Below are 16,561 nucleotides of genomic sequence, written 5' to 3' on the forward strand. Positions count from 1 at the left end.
GAAGGTAGCAGTCTAATTATATTACAATTAAAATTCGTAAGTTCTAGATCTTAAACAATTTCCAAGATAAATCAGAGATTTTCTAAATATTAAATTTGGCATTCTCTAAATTTGCGTTCTAACTCATCTCCTTGAATAATAGAGAATTCTTCAAATATAGATTCTTAAAATGTTTGATCTTCTTTAAATATGGGTACATATTGTAACTCGTAAATTTTTCTAGTTTCCTTGAATTCTAGGAGTTTGCGCTTTTATATATTCCTCACACTCCTTTAGTTACTTTAGCGCTCATATTTGTTGCAAAGCAACTACCTCGGGATCAGGATTCCTTAAATTCTAGGTTCTACAGATCTTAAATTATTTAGTGTTTGCCTATCTAGCGTCTCACGTTCCAAGAATTTTTGAAACCCTACTCTACTTCACAAGTCCCTAATTCTTTTCATTCCAGCTACTTCGTACCTACAGCATCCGCAGATCTCCTCTTACTCAGAGCAATCTCAAACGCTCTTCACATACCATTGCTACTACACTTCAATAATTCCTCTACTCTTCGTTCCACAATCTCCACCTGATCCACCATCTCCAATATCTCATGCTTCATTCCAGCTATCGTCACCTAATCCGGCTTCATCCCCCTTTTTCTCTTTCTCTCTCACACTCTCTCTCTCTCTCTTTCTCTTTATCTTTCCCTTTCCTTTCCAGTTCACTTGTTTGATTGACGCTAATGATCGCACTATCAATTAGTAGCTTACGTATGCATTTTCATTTCTGCCAAGCGGAACTGAAAATGAAGTTTCTATGATTGATACTTCGATTATTAATTCGCCTTTGTTTTAAAGTGCTTATGCATCTATAATAATTTTGTATTTGACCTAATTTCTTCTACTTTATAAATTACAATTTTAATCGTCTATATGATGTTTTAAGATGACTAAATTTAAAAGAAATATATTTCTATCTCCAATCTTCTATTTTCTTTATTTTTATTTTTCTGTTTGTCTGCTTATCTCTTTCTTTATTTTTCTCCGTTGCTAAGAATTACAAAAGTCTAAAAGAAACTAAGGCTTTATGCAAAATTTAGAATTCGCGGAATCAAGACACGAAGTAAGCTTCTTAGTCCTTCGTTTTCAACTTTGCGTTCCACTGAGTACTTGATTCTGAGATACATCCCAGCTTCGTCCCTTCTCTTCCTTTGTCCTCCCTTCTCCTATTCTCCATGTATTCGCCATTCATCTGAAACCCTCTCTCTTCGCATCCACGTCAGCACTTTCCGCGACTCTTCGTACCATAGGAACCAGTCAACGGTAGGATCACCATCTCCAGGCGGTTGATGCTCCGTGGCAACTCCCGCCACCTGGTCCAGGGGTTCGTTCTCTCTCTCCTGTCCTGCGCTACCCCAGCCAGAGGGGGTTTTCGTATCTCGTTGCCGCTTCTGCCCCCGCGGCGGTAGCGAGGAAGCCGCCGGCGCGGCCGGCGCGTTATTGATTTGACAGGAATGACGGCAGGCGGAATGGCGCAGGAATCGATAAGAGGAAGTGGTGGTCCAAAGCTGCCGGTGGTGCGCTGCGCGGGGGTGCGCGCGCGCAAGAAGAAGGAGGACCGCTGGTACAGCGAGCGCTCTAGAGCGAGCGAACGAGCCGCGGAGGGCTGCGTGGGGGTTGTGGAAGCGAGCAGGTAGAGGGAGAGACATGGAAGAGAATCGGAGGGAGAGGTAGAGAGCGCGAGGAGGAGAACCGGGAGAGAGGGAGCGGAGAATATTTTCATACTCCAGACTCCCGGCGTAGGTAGAAGATGGCAGCCGAGGCGTGATTCGGTCCGGGCAGTTTCCTCTCTTCTGGCCGCGCGCGCGCGAGAGTAGCAGGGCCGCAATCCGCTCCGGGTTTGAGAGGAACAAGTTGCCGGAAAATAGTGTGCTCTCCCTTCGTGGCTCGGTTTTCTCGTTGTCGGTCAACGGTGCCCGTGGCTCGAAAACCTCGGAAGGAAGTCTCCGGAAAATGATTTGAGGAGAAATAGAACGAGGGAGAGAGAAAGAGCGAGAAAGAGAGAGAGAGAAAGAGAGACTGATTGACTAACACTGAAAGAAAGACGGTCAGAGAGAGGGAGAGAAGAGAGAAAGAGAGAGAGAGAGAGAGAGAGAGGCAGAGTAAGAGAGATCCGCTCCGCTCCGCTCCGCTTCGCTCGGCTACGCTCCGCTCGCGCGACGTGTCCGTCTCGCTGTTTTTCTGTCGTTTTTTTCGTCGCCGTACACACACAATTGCCCGCGCGGGCGCGCGTATCCCAAAAAATCGGTAGTAAATTATCATCGGGAGGACCCACGTCTTCGTGATCCGCCTCGCACCGCTCCGCTCCGCTCCGTTACGCTCCGATCCGCTCGGCTCCGCGTGCCGCGTCTGATGAGCAAGAAGGTGGTAGATGTCGGTGATTATGCGCGTAGTAATGAGTAATCCTGTAAAGCCCGTCGGGATCGCAGCAGCCGCCATCGTCGCAGTGTTTTACGAGCGTCATGTAATATGGAATTAAACAATGTTGTTAAGACGTAAACATGTTCTGGCTACACTGTGGACTCTTTGTTCTCGTGATTGCCGTACGTGGATTTATTAGCAGCTTAGCCGACACCACATCCAAGCGAGGTAATGCCTGCCTGCTTACCTGCCTGCCTTAGTTTATCTCTCTTGTTCGCTTGCTTGTCTCATGTAATCCAGTCGCGAGATATCCGGTCCAGAGATATCATAATTCGATAAACAAAATTCGGATTTCTAATCGGTTCGAATTTTTAACCAAGCCGTCATGTTTATTAAGAAGCTGAGAGAATAATCCTATTTCGAGAAAGATAGTGTCATCTGAATCGCGTAGTTTGACATAAGATGGAAATTATTTATCGAGCTAAATAGGATTCTCTATATCTGCTACTGGATGGCTGCTTGAATGAATGGGTGTAAAGCGCTGATCGTTATGGAGGTATTGCACCTGCCTGCGCACCTTGCTTAGCCACCCTATCCACTTAATAATCGTAAGGAGATAGCACTCACGAAAGGAAAACTTACATATAAGGCGTCTACGAGTTCAAGAAAAATCTAAATCTCTAATCTTTCTCGATTGTCCTTCTATGCAAATAATTGAAATTATCTAATTTTTTTAATTATCTACATAAAAAAAAAAACAATAATTTAATTTTAATTAATTTAACGTGAGCACTAGTCTATATTATATATTGATTATTTATTGACTAACCGTCTGTCTGATAAACTAGAATAATATTGCTGTAATAATTTCTAGTATAAACGGATAACAGTCTGGTTTATAATTAGACGCAAGCGCGAATTATTCATCGAGTTTCCACATTTATCTAGATAGCCGACTCGGCTCGGTCATATCAAACAGTGCGTATTGTTTGTTTAGTTTTAGCGAGAACTCATTTTTTTATATTATGTAATTAGATAATTTTAATATTTTCATATTTCACATATATCTTCTTTTTAAAATTTTAAACTTATAAAATCTACAGATTTGGAACTTTTCTAATTAGTTAAAATTTTTCTCGATAGTTTCTTAAACTGTAAGTGTCTAAGAAGTTTTTCTAGTGCCGGATATATAAGTTTTATGTTTCTTGAATCCAAAGCTGTTTTGATCTTCGATTCATTGAATTACAGATTCCCCCCCGGAATCGAAGAACGTCGTTTGCTTTTAACGTCAAAGAACCTATAATGTCGTGTTGGTTAAAAATCTCAGAATTCGAGAAATCTAGAGAATGTAGGATTCAAGTAATTTAATCTAGAAATTAGATTAATCTCCAGTGAAGAAAATCCGTGTGGAATTTATAAATGCCAGGATTTAAAGATCAAAAAGCAATTTAAAATTTAATTTAACATTAAAGTATACAAAAAAAAGGTATTTTACAAAATTAAAGATCCAGAATCTTGGTATTCGCAATTTGATATTCGCTAAAGTTACAAAATTAAAAATGTAAAACTGTTTCAATCGTGCAAAAAAATACAAATTTAAAAAATTGCAAAAAGTAATAATTAAAAAATCTTGAATTTAGAAATTCAAAGGTTTCAGAATATTTGAGAATTTCACATTAAAATCTAAGAAACCGAGAGAACCGCTCGATCGAGTCTTTGCTGTTCCCAGGATACTGCAGAGAGCTTGCTAGCTCTCTGCATCCTTGAACAAGGATGAGCACCCCATCGGGTTGCAATTCTCGACCTCTTAAATTATCGAGTTAAATTCTTACACTTACAACTTGTCGAGTTCTTGAATCTTTACATTCTGGATTTCTAAGACTTTCGAATCTTGAAGAAATTTTTAATTTTCTGCATCCATAAATATACATTTTTTATTTCTTAGATCCCTAAATTTTGACATTCTTAATTTCTTGGATCCATGAATCTTAATATTCTTGAGTCCTTGGGTCCCTCCAGCCTTTACGTTAAACCTTAATCTCATAAATCTTTTAGAAACGTCAACTAATAGAGAGTTAGTCTCTTATTTTCCTTTTTAGACTTTTTATATCTTCTAAATTTTCTATGAATTATCAATATGTATCTTTGTGGCACATGTTTGCTCATTACGATCTGTCGACGATCTTTTATCGTTGTCGTGCATGATTTGTTACACACTTTCTTGTCTTACATGTGTAGTTCTTTTTTTACAATGGGAAAATGCAAATATTAATTATAAAACATAATGTAAGTAAAAAAAGAAAAAAATACTTTACGTCGCGATAAATAAAGCATTTATATTAATACATCTAGTTAAAATATATATTTTAATTCGTTTAATATGTTTAATTTAATAAAAAATTACAGAATATAATTATATAATATATAAATCAACATGTGTTAATCCAATACAAAAAAAACTCGATACGTAATATCTGTTGCCACGCGCGTTGCAAGAAACATCTTATTAATTTCGCTAACTCGCGTTTTATTACATAAAAAGCGCTGACCGTGCGGGTGGTTCTCCCCCGTAAATTCCGCAGATTCGCCCATTCTGGTATTTGCCGGTGGCGGAAAATGCGAATATAGATCAGCGGAACGACGGTGCTTATGACCGTGCATACGGCACGCCGCGGATTTTCCCGGAACGGCCGCGGGAAAACGCGACGCCGGGCCGCGCCGGGCCGGGCGTCGGAATGCGCGTAATCGTTACGTACATTTCCGTCGAGCTTCAAATCCCGCCGCTGCATTATTCATAATGTTATAGCGTGGAATTACACTCGCTCGCGCTCGCTCACTTTGCATGTCGCCGTCACTGCTCATCGCCGCATAAAACCGCGGAGCATGCGAATGTGCGCTTTACACATGCATCATCGCATCGCAGCGGCTTATCGCGTCGTCGATTTTCCCAACGATAACGACGACAACGATCGCGATGGCGACGCGTTCCTTAATAGCCGGGTATTTGTGTCGCCCGATGTTAAAAGGGCGCAGTTGTGTGGCGAAATGTCTGAAAAAATTTTCCTTCACAACCACGGAGTCATAGAATTTTCGATAGAAGCGAATCTTGAAATTGCTTGAACTGAGCGATTCAGATTATTGGTATCACATGTGTATTTGTGAAACGGTCTTGATTTTCTTATATGCAATTTGTAGTGTCAGCTATATTTATCCCTGTAAAATATCTTTACGAATCATGACATTTGAGTGTGTGACAGCCATAAAATATTTATAAGCTTCTTAAAGACCGATTTCAAAAATATACAGCTTGTCGTGAGAGTCAGCAATAAATATTTTAATAATAACTTTAACGCTCTTCTCATATGATTGGAAAAGGAGTAGAATATCGATTGGAAAAACAATGTTTTTTTCTATTTCTAACTTTCTTGAACTATCTTGGAATTTAGTTAAAATTTAAAAAACGATAATGAGAAAATATAATCTTACTTTTAAGTTAATTTTGACCAAACTTATTTTGATAAAAATTTTCATTTGGAGTTTAGTTATAAAGTCAGCTAACGCGCGAAAACTGCACAAGTTGCGTGGCAAGATGGCGCCTAATCATATTTTCGTTAAGGAAAGATCGATATCAAATTGTTCGGAGGAGCCGTAAACGCGACACACTTCCGAGGAAATACGCGTTTATGTTTACTAGATATTTCCATAATCGTAAAATGTGTTCAAGTTGTAGCTATAAGCTCCGGTATAAGCATCTATGAAATATGCACAAGTAGTTGCATGTTACATGATATTTATTTGTAGTCGTTGCAAAATACATTTTGTAAATGATATCCCTTAATGCAGTCTCTTGCTGTCAGTACTTTGCAGGCATGAAAACAACTTAGGTGAATAAAAATGAGATTATCAAAATAATATGCAATTAAAGAAATAATTCTCGATTGAAATGCTATTAGATATATTAAGCGTTTAAAAACAATTGACCAGTTTTACAATAATAATTAATAGTAGCGTTAAATATATTCATATTTTTCTAGAATCGATCAAACTCTCTCTCTCGAGAGAGAGACGGTATATGACATCGGTTATAACGAAAGGGTTGTAGCCAACGAATATTTTGTTTACCCGTTATACGCGAAATCAATCAACTTGTATCCTGCAATTAATCAAGGACGTAAAACGGGAAGACGACTTGTCGACGAGTTTCCTCGAGCAAGACCCACGAGATTGAAATGGCAGCGTGCCAGTTCTAACTTATTGGCTTTTAATACGTGAATCCACGGCCGATTTTGCAGTTCGACGAAATAGAACGACAGCTCTTGGAAAAATCGAAATCATGCGCACGGATTTAATGCGAAATTTATCGCCAATCGATGAGAGGATTTCAAAAGTTGAAGATTAAATGCCTTAGATTCAAGAACTTGAATCGAACGTGCAAAATATTTCAAATAAATTGCTCCCTCTTATGACAGAGATAGAAGTACTTTGCATAATAATAGAAATCATAATATTCATAATATAATGATGATTAGCGCAATATTAGTAAGTACTGAAGAACCGTACAAGTTCTAAGCGAGCCGGCATACTAGATGATTGTGCAGCGAAGATATAGTCTCTAGAACGATTAAAGCCCATTCATTCGAGTACTATGCCTACGTACCTACTCGTTTAACTCATTCTCTCACTGTGTGTATATCTTCCTACACCATCATCTATGATTTACGCTCGTCTTTGGCTTCCCGTAACTTGTAACATTTTAATATTTCTTCCTATAATATAATATATAATTTAATAGATCATCTTTTAATCTGCAAGTTTTTTTCAAATATTTTTAAAAATCAAAATTTAGAAAACGAAGGAAAAGGAGAAAGAGAAATTTAATTCTCATTGTAAGGTGACATTTTGCCGATTTGTAAAGAATGTCTTAGATCTAGTGAGTCATCTTTCACCTATAAGTTCTTTGACCAATCTGAAATCGATATTTTTTTAAAGACTGAACATCTTGAAAGGTGTGTGTGTGTGTGTTATAGCTTTTCCATTTATTAAAGAAAAATCAGCTCTACAAATTGATGAAAGAACTTGTAGATAAAAGACGACTTGGTAAGTCTAGGACATCTCGTATTTTTGTGAAATGGTTTCCACCGAAATGAGGATAAGTAAGTCTCTCCCGCGGAAGATATAAGAGAACTTATTTTTCAAATTTCATTCTATCGCTATTCTTTCTATAGACACGATTAATGGACGCGCACAAATAGCGTTAATGTGACGACTAAGCTACAAATCGATCCGGATTATCAATCGACGTTGCATTTTAACGATAGCAATTGTATGATAAAAGTCCTGTTCATACATATGAGTTTATATACACAGGCGTGTAAAAGGACGATCAATTTACACACACACACACACACACACACACACACACACGTGTCCTTCCATTCGTATATATCTATTCGATCGATCTCTCGTGATGTCGTAGAGCGGCGATCAACAGGAAATCGCGAAATAACGAGGCAGTCAACTGCAGAGCGCCTGCAGTCTACATTGACGTATGCGTTGGTAGTGATGACGTAATGAGGGTGGAAACGCGATGGGAAGGGGAAGGAGGGAAGGCGGGAGGGTTGGATCTTACGCGGTTATCGAGTGACGAGGAAGAAGGATGGATTCGCTAAACCCTGGAATGCATGATGTGGGTCAATCTGATCTCAGTTTTCTCTACTTTTAAACGTAAATTGTATATCGGGCTATTTTGCTCGAGCGACTTCACGGACAGTCGACTTCTAGGACATCTTCGCGTGATAATACGAAGAAGAAACGTCGCAGACATTTTGAATAAAACAGGTCGGATGCACCCAGAGTATCGTGTCATGTCACGTTGGTTATCAATGAACGAGCGAACGGACGACCTACCTTATGCTAGGAACGAATTTGATCACGCTTCGTGAATTTCGCTGTCTTTTCCGCAAGTTTGTTGTTGCGTCACCCGTTTAAATTTCGTCTTCCGCGTGAATTTTGACGTTTTTCGCAGAATTGAAAACTTGGTCACGTAGCGATGAAAATTCAGGGAGGGTAGTAGAGCGCCCTGGTAGCGCGGGATGGCGCGCAGGGGGTTGAACGGACGCGGGGCAAAATTAAATTTCTCGCGGAAAGAGGCCGAGACACCTCACCTCACCTCACCTCACCTCACCGTCCTGGCGATGTGAAAAGAAGATCTTCAATTTTTGCATCATCTCCGAAAGCGGCAACGAAATTGGGCTGTGAACGTTGTATACGCGAACGATGCTCTTTTATGCGCCTCTGTACAACACCCTTTATCTCGTCTCGAAATCGTATTATTAGATTTGTACGGGCGCGATATCTGTCTGCTCGGTTAATTTATGCAAATTGAGAAAAAAGGAATTTCGACGACTTGAACGTGCGAGAATGTAAAAAGAATTTCAAAGAGCTACTCCGAACAGATTATCGCTAAAAAGAGAACGTGATATCAATTCGTCCCGCAGCTGTTACATTTATCCCTTTCTCATGGCGAGACGTGTCACGTCGTATTGCTTGTTCTTGTACTATACCATGGTGAAGCGGAAGTACGACGAGTAAATTTCCGGATCGTTTTCTCTACATATTCCCTAAAGACGTGCTGAAAGATGGCTGGAAACTTCTATTCGAATTTATATCCAATAATTTATTTAATAACTGTATTTTATACAACATATTCGTTTATATACTGCCAAATGTTTTAATGATAGAATTTTTAATTTAATATCTAGATTGAAGTTAGATTGAATATACAAATCTGCAATTTAATATACGCGTATATATATATATATATATATATAGTGTATCAATATCAGGGGAGATTTGTAAAAATTTTCAGAATGAAAATTGGAGATTGATTTTATTTATCTTAATTGTATAAAAATAATATTAGTACAAATAATAACAGCAAAAATAACAAATGTCTATATCGCAAATACAGTAATCGAGTTTAAAAAAAAATTGTTATTACTCAACAGAAATATTATTATTCAGAATTATTATGTATATATATTATATATGTAATAATCTATATAATAATGTAAATGTGTATATTATTATTTCACAGAATAATAATTCTGAATTTGTGAATTAATCGAATCGTAGCGCGGGATCGAAACTCCTAGGCTCATGGCAGATCATTTTTCTCAGATGTACTTTTAAATCGTCCTCGACGCCTGAGAAATTCCGGCTCGAACCTGGCTGCCGCTTTTCCGGCTGACTCTCCCACAACCTCTCGTCCATTTTCCTTTTTCGGGAATGACCGTCATCATTCTCTATCTCGATACGCGGCGAATACTGTGGGAACCGGCAAACGGCAGTGACAGGACGTTACGACAAGAGATAAATATGACGACGCGGAAGGTTTGCCATGGCGGAAATGTCTACTTTGTTAAATTGCAACAATATATAAACTTTTAAGTCGCGAACATCCGACGATATAATAGAGAAAGAATTTGCTCGAGTGTTGATTCTTCAGCTGGATATATCTTGGATTTAATATAATTCTCTCCAGAGAAAGAGATTAAAATTCCAATTTTAACAAATTCTACAAATCTAATTGTATGAGACTTAAAATTTGGAAAAAAAAAATAAAATATAAAAATTAGGTATCCAGAAAATGAAAGATTCTAAAGTGCGAAGATCCAAGGATCTCTAACATCGTCGAGTTCGGGATTTGGATGTTGAATCGTACTCTGACACGACACGTGAGAGGATCGAGATATCGAAGAGAGGAGCGCAGGCCAGGACGAGCGCAAAGCGTGGTATTTGTTTTAGAATTCCTACGCTTTACCGATGTTCGAAGTGGCAAAGCGTTTGAAATCTGAAACGAATGCGCGCAAACCTTCATCTCAGCCAGGTGAGCCATAATTTGTGGAAGAAATGATATGCTACATGTAGGTCACCGCGTGAAGGGAAAAGTGAGCCACTTGGGCGTAATTAATCATTATCTCCAACCCTCTGGAATTACGTACCGCTGGTGTATCATTTTTGTTCTGCGACATGATGTCCTACTGGGAGAATATTATGTCGGAGCATCACATGTGTACGAAAATGGAGAATTTCGACCTATGACCTTCATTAGAGGCCTTTTATTACGCGTGGATTTTACAAGTTTCCACTTTGATTGCGACCTCGCATACAAATATAATAATGCCCATTTATTTTTGAAAAAGAAATTCTTTCTCTTTATATAATTCTATGTTTTCCTTTGTAAAGAGTATCATAAAATATGAGAAACATTAGCGAAATTGCATTCCTTTGTTGAGCTGAAAGTCAATTTTTTTTTCCTAAAGACAAAAGCATAAATTTAGATTTAGTTATTCTCAAACTTTAACAGTCTACTTATTGAGATACAATATTTAATGTTGTAAACTAAGAAATCTAATATCCGAAGGAACTTTCGTTACGAGCGATTTTAAATTGGTCAAAGAATTCGTAGACGAAAGGACTGTCAGTATTACCGAGATGTCGTATACACAAGTATTTATTCAACCTACAGCCTGAGATTCGCCAATTTTCCATAAATGCAGGAAATAAACAGCTGCGACAAACACGAAAAAGAGAGACAAATTCCGAGATGGAAGACGGTTCAAAGCGAATCTCCGTTCGTGTTTGATTGCATATTTATTCGATTTTAGATCTTTCTCGCACGCGACGAGATGTTGACGGGACAAATCAGAAATCAAAAGCCAGAGCGAAAGGAACTGGTACAACTAGAAAAAGTTTAGATGCAAACACGGATTTATGCTCTTTTATTTTAATTCATTTTTCAAATTAATGCGCGATAATTATGCGCTGCACTTTATCACCTCAAAAATAAATTAAAAATGCATTACTAAAATGACTTTAATGTCGGTACTCCTCTTTAATCTTGAATCCTAGATTTTTTTTTTTTTTTTTGTTATATTACATGAAGGACTGTTTTCACTCCTCTTTTTCAATTTTGAAATTTCGCTTTTTGTGACATTTCATAATTATAAAAATTAATGTAAAAATTCAGAAATTCGATAATTTCAAAAATTCTATTTCAAGGATCGAATAATCCTCTAACTCTTAAGATTTCCAAATCTTAATCCGTAAATCTTGAAGTCTTTGGATTTGCGAGGAGTCTCGAAGAATTAAGATAAAAAAGCAAATAAATAGAAGTGAGCGAAGGGGTTGAAGTTGTGTTTCAACCAATCCGCTATTCACTAGTACTTTCCTCACTCTTCTCCTCTTTCTTCTCGCTCATTTCTCGCTCTCCTCGACGCTTCTCATCCCATCGAAAAACGTTTCCATGTCGGTCTCCGGGATAAATAGTTTGCACAGGAAAAGGATTTCCACGCCGGCAATTTATCTCGAGCGTACGCGGCTCCATTAAGCTGAGACGCAACTCTTTGAGTCTGGAAAGAGAGTAGGATGTTGCGGATTTGGGATTGCGCGTGGATTTAAGGATGTAATCGTGAGATTTTGTATTTCGGGACGCACGGAACACGACGGCAAGGCCGCTGATAATTTCGAAAGAAATTAGTTTACGATCGTGTCGAGAATTTCGATGATTTTTATTTTTATTTTTCAGCACGATTTTACCTGCACGTGATTATTGTTTCCTCTTCAAAAAGAAGGGAAAAAAATAACAATTTAATAAAAATTGATTTAACATAATTTTTCTAAAACTTTTAGTTATATTATTTAAAGCCGTTTAATATAACTCAGTTCTAATATAATAAATCAATAAAATAAAGTTTAATAATATAGGCAATACGCTAATTATGTATTCATCGCGAAATATAAAGGTTTATGTATAACATAAATAAATTTTTTATATCTTTTAAAGAGTTTTCTCTATTCAATAGATTGTAATATTTATGATTTTTCCACTTTATCGATTCTTCTTTTGGTCAGATTATTTTATCTCTAGATTACGAGAAACACGAAGAATTATGTAGCTAGTGTTCTAAATTCGTGGACTTGTCTTTGTTATGAACAAAATGAGTCTTTCACGGAAATGGTTTACGCGACTGTGAAAAGAAATCAATATGAGTCGACGGGAAGGGTCTTGGCCACGAAAGAATCGACAGCTGCCGCTTTCTGCGGCAATAAAGTTAAGAGGCCTTAAAGTAAAGAGGCAGTTTAAGCTTAAGGCGTTTGCCAAGTAATGTGGTCTTTGTACAAAATGAATTCAACGAAACGGACAAAGTGAGCCACCATCCTAGAAAGTTTATTTTCCGGTAACGAGTCGCGAAGAAATTTTAGGAACTCGGAAACATATACCTCGTGAATGTGGTTCCACTCTGCCTCAGAACCTGCAGTTCCAACTTTCTCTCGAAAAACCTTCAGTCTTTTTACGAGAATTTACGAGAATAGAATAGATATAACCGCTCTTGCAAATATCTGCAACAATTTTCCAACTCGAAAATATTCAATGTTTTAAATTTTAATTAATTTCGTAAATTATTTTAGTTAAAAAAAAAAAAAAAAAAAGTTTAAAAACCCGGGAAGTTACAATGTATGTATATAAAAAGCATATTTTTTGGTTTAGATTTTTAAACGAATAGACTCTTCAATCTTTTTTTTTTTTTTTTTACTTTTATAACTTTCTCATAGTATATATTAAGTAGTTTTTATCCTTAAACTCTTTCTTACAAATTTCTCCATCCTTGGGGTTTCGTGCGCTTGAACCTTAGAACTTCAATCCGCGACTCTAGGGTCGTCACTTCCGGTACAATGCCGTTAGCTACAATGAGAGAGAGAGAGAGAGAGAGAGAGAGAGAGAGAGAGAGAGGGGAAAGAAGAAGAGAGAGATAGAGACAAAGGAACATAGGGAATGAAAAGGAAGGATAGAAGATAGGAGACAGAGGGAAAAGCAATCAATCTTTGAGAGGCAGATGAGTGCGGGAACCTAAAATATAGGGCAACACAAATTTAGTCTGGCTGCCGGTCCACGTCCACGTGTCGACGTGAATGCGCAACCGCCCGGGTTTGTAATCGATATTGCCGACAAGGCACCACGCCCTGCACCTGCGAGATGTGCCGGGATATGCAATGCCACCGAACTGAACCTAGTCGAACCTTGTTCAGGACTATCTCACCCTCTCTCACCCCTCTCTCTCTCTCTCTCTCTCTCTCTCCCTCTCTTTCTTTCTCTCTTTAGCTCGTGCTCTTCTTCTCTTTCACGCGTGTCCTTTTGCCCTATCTTCTCCAGCGTGCTTCGAAACTTGGATTCCTTTTGAAGCTCGATTCTTCGAGTCCTAGATAAACCGACTGTTCAGTCCCATACGTGACAGTCCGATGCCTCCAACCATTCCCCAGAGACCTTTTCTATCTTTCTTGCATGCTTCTCTTTTTTTCTCTCATATGTTATTCAAAACTTCAGTCTTTCTCAGAGATTTTCTAAGTTTTAATAATAAATAATCGGATTTTAATAATAAATAATCGGATTGATCTATTTTAAAGCAAGATTATGAAATTTTTCATGCTATGATTTTAATTCGAACTTAATAGCAATCATAATTTTCACGTATTTTTTTTTTTACACACTATTTTCGAGCTCCGAAACTTAGAGGATTTTAGGGGATTTCTTCTTTGAAGCCTAACTCTTCTTTGAGTTCTAGATAAACCGATTGTTCAATTCTATACGCGGCAACATGATGCTTATCTCGAACCTAAGGTAAGGTTTCCTTGGGGACTCTTTATCCCTCTTGTATGCTTATTTCTCTTCTCAAATATTGTTGGAACCATTTGGATCTTTTATTCAGAAATTTCTCAAGCTTTTGATTACTTAATTTTAGATAATAAAATTAAAGACTATTAAACTCCTCGTGCGTGTGGATAAGAATCTTGGGCACATTTATAGGTACAGCTCTGTGTTTTACCGCAAATGATACCGTGAAAGCGACGTCAGAGTCCTTCGAGCTTTTCAAATTGTAGATAACTCAATTATCAAGTTTATCAAGTGATCGAACTTTCATCATCTTTCACACTCTTTCGCTCTCATCCATGCAAAAAATTTCAGAAGTTCTAATATTACATATTTTATACAAAAAAAAAAAAAAAAAAAAGCGTACGATTGTAAATTATAACAATTTTGAGCCCCTGCTGTGAATTATTTAAAAACTATCCGCTCGTCGATGAATATTACATTGATTGAAAAAAAAATTCCGCCGAGAGTAGTATTCCGGTTTCGCACGAAAGGCCCGAAGGGCTCCAGAGGGTTAAGGAACGCCGTTATAGAGCCGTCGCGTCATTGACTCCGATCCATTTGGGACTTGCAACTTCGCCTACGGCTGATTTTTTTTTTATATCCAGTATTAAAAGTAGGCCAGTGCAAACCACCGTCTCTTTATCCGATGTTACGTCCGTCTTATGAATTTTAAGGCGAGAAATTTCGTATGAAAATGAAAAAGTTTCGCCATCCATTCTTGTCCTTACGCAGGATAAAAGTGCAAATATCATCGTATATCCATTTTCTTGCTGACCACATGGACGTTCTGCGTAATCTAGATTCAGGATATGATGAATTGCACGACCATTTTGACGGTTTTTATATGAAAAGAACACATAACGTGGTCTTACGATAATCACACAAAAAATGAAAAAGCTTGAGTCAACATACATCCACAAATAGAAGATAATATATTTGATATTTATTAATATAAATAAATTATTTTATTTGTATATACGAATATAGAGAAGGATTGAAGTTTCTGAATTAAACTCGTATAACAGGTGAACAAAGAAATTAAGTAAATATGTACGACAATAATATGACGAACAATTGATGCAATTAACGCATTTATTATGAATGTTTCAATATTGAAATATTCAACATTAGTCCTCTTACTGTTATAATATGTGACATTTTAAACAAAGCTTTTAAAATCAATAAATATATTGATTAGATTAAGAATATTTCATGCTATTAAATTTCAGAAAATTCCAAAATCGATAATAAAAACTAATTATAAGCAAAATTTTAATAAAATCTCGTATGTTTCAAACATTTTCACTAATTAATATAAAACACCTTTGCAATTATACTGACAAGTTAAAATTCAATTTATTCTAAATTAAAAAGTAATCTATCTTAAGATTTTTTTTGAAGAGATTCTGACGTTTTGAATATAAGATGTTCAAAATCTTAAGCTTCTTAGATCCTTTGAGCTTTTAAAATCAATAAATATATTGATTAGATTAAGAATATTTCATGCTATTAAATTTCAGAAAATTCCAAAATCGATAATAAAAACTAATTATAAGCAAAATTTTAATAAAATCTTGTATGTTTCAAACATTTTCACTAATTAATATAAAACACCTTTGCAATTATACTGACAAGTTAAAATTCAATTTATTCTAAATTAAAAAGTAATCTATCTTAAGATTTTTTTTGGGGAGATTCTGACGTTTTGAATATAAGATGTTCAAAATCTTAAGCTTCTTAGATCCTTTGAGCTTCGATTTCTGAAACATCTTCAACAAAGAGTTTACTTAGCTCGAGGAAGTTCGCCAAAGTTCGTTTCGTCTAAAACTCTCAAATAAGCCACGAAAATGTATAAACACGTGCCACGTTTATGATACCTTGTTAATCTTTATACTGCCAGTACACTTGTAGATTTTAAGACCAATATTGTACAGTAAAAAGTAGCTTTTGTGTAGCTATGCATATTTGTTTTAGATATATATTAATTGTTTCTAGTTAAAAATTGCTTTTATTTTTGGATGCAATAATCTCTTTGTAATATGTATACTTATGTGTTATATACATATAACACACGATGATTATGCGATCTAAAAATAAAAAAATAAAAATAAATTATTCTATCTGTATACAAATATATATTGTACTTCATAGAATAAAGATTATTAATTAAATTTCCCTTTTTCTTCTCTGTTTTAGAAGCCGACTACACCTTAGATGATTCCTATTGGAAAGAAGAGGAAAATCCCGTTGGTAAGTATAAATATAGTACTACATAATATGTGTATATACACTTTAATTAGCCCAAACTTATCAGCGTTAAGCTTAATTATCATTAATTAACATTATCATAAATAATAATTATACAGTTTAAAATATATAATCAACTAATTTGTAAAATTATTGAAATTTAGCGAGCAAAACATTATGAGCAACAAAATTAATTGAT

The 16,561-nt window shown here is 36.6% G+C and overlaps 1 protein-coding gene across 12 annotated transcripts in view; it reads left to right on the top strand.

Annotated features, from left to right (window-relative positions):
• Nucleotides 1-1,759: 1,759 nt before the first annotated feature.
• Nucleotides 1,760-16,561, top strand: part of Mmd (disintegrin and metalloproteinase domain-containing protein mind-meld) — a 39,726-nt gene continuing 24,924 nt past the window's right edge. For 8 of the 12 annotated variants that reach the window (XM_072895225.1, XM_072895226.1, XM_072895224.1 and 5 more), the window contains exons 1-2: nt 1,763-2,630; nt 16,312-16,365. In XM_072895225.1, coding sequence (XP_072751326.1) covers nt 2,543-2,630; nt 16,312-16,365 — 142 coding nt within the window. In that variant the 5' untranslated portion in view covers nt 1,763-2,542. Of the gene's footprint in view, nt 2,631-16,311; nt 16,366-16,561 lie in introns of all 12 variants that reach the window. The other 4 variants (XM_072895228.1, XM_072895222.1, XM_072895231.1 and 1 more) reach the window with 3 other exon arrangements.

The sequence above is a fragment of the Anoplolepis gracilipes genome, chromosome 7 (genome assembly GCF_047496725.1).
Source record: "Anoplolepis gracilipes chromosome 7, ASM4749672v1, whole genome shotgun sequence".
NCBI lineage: Eukaryota > Metazoa > Arthropoda > Insecta > Hymenoptera > Formicidae > Anoplolepis > Anoplolepis gracilipes.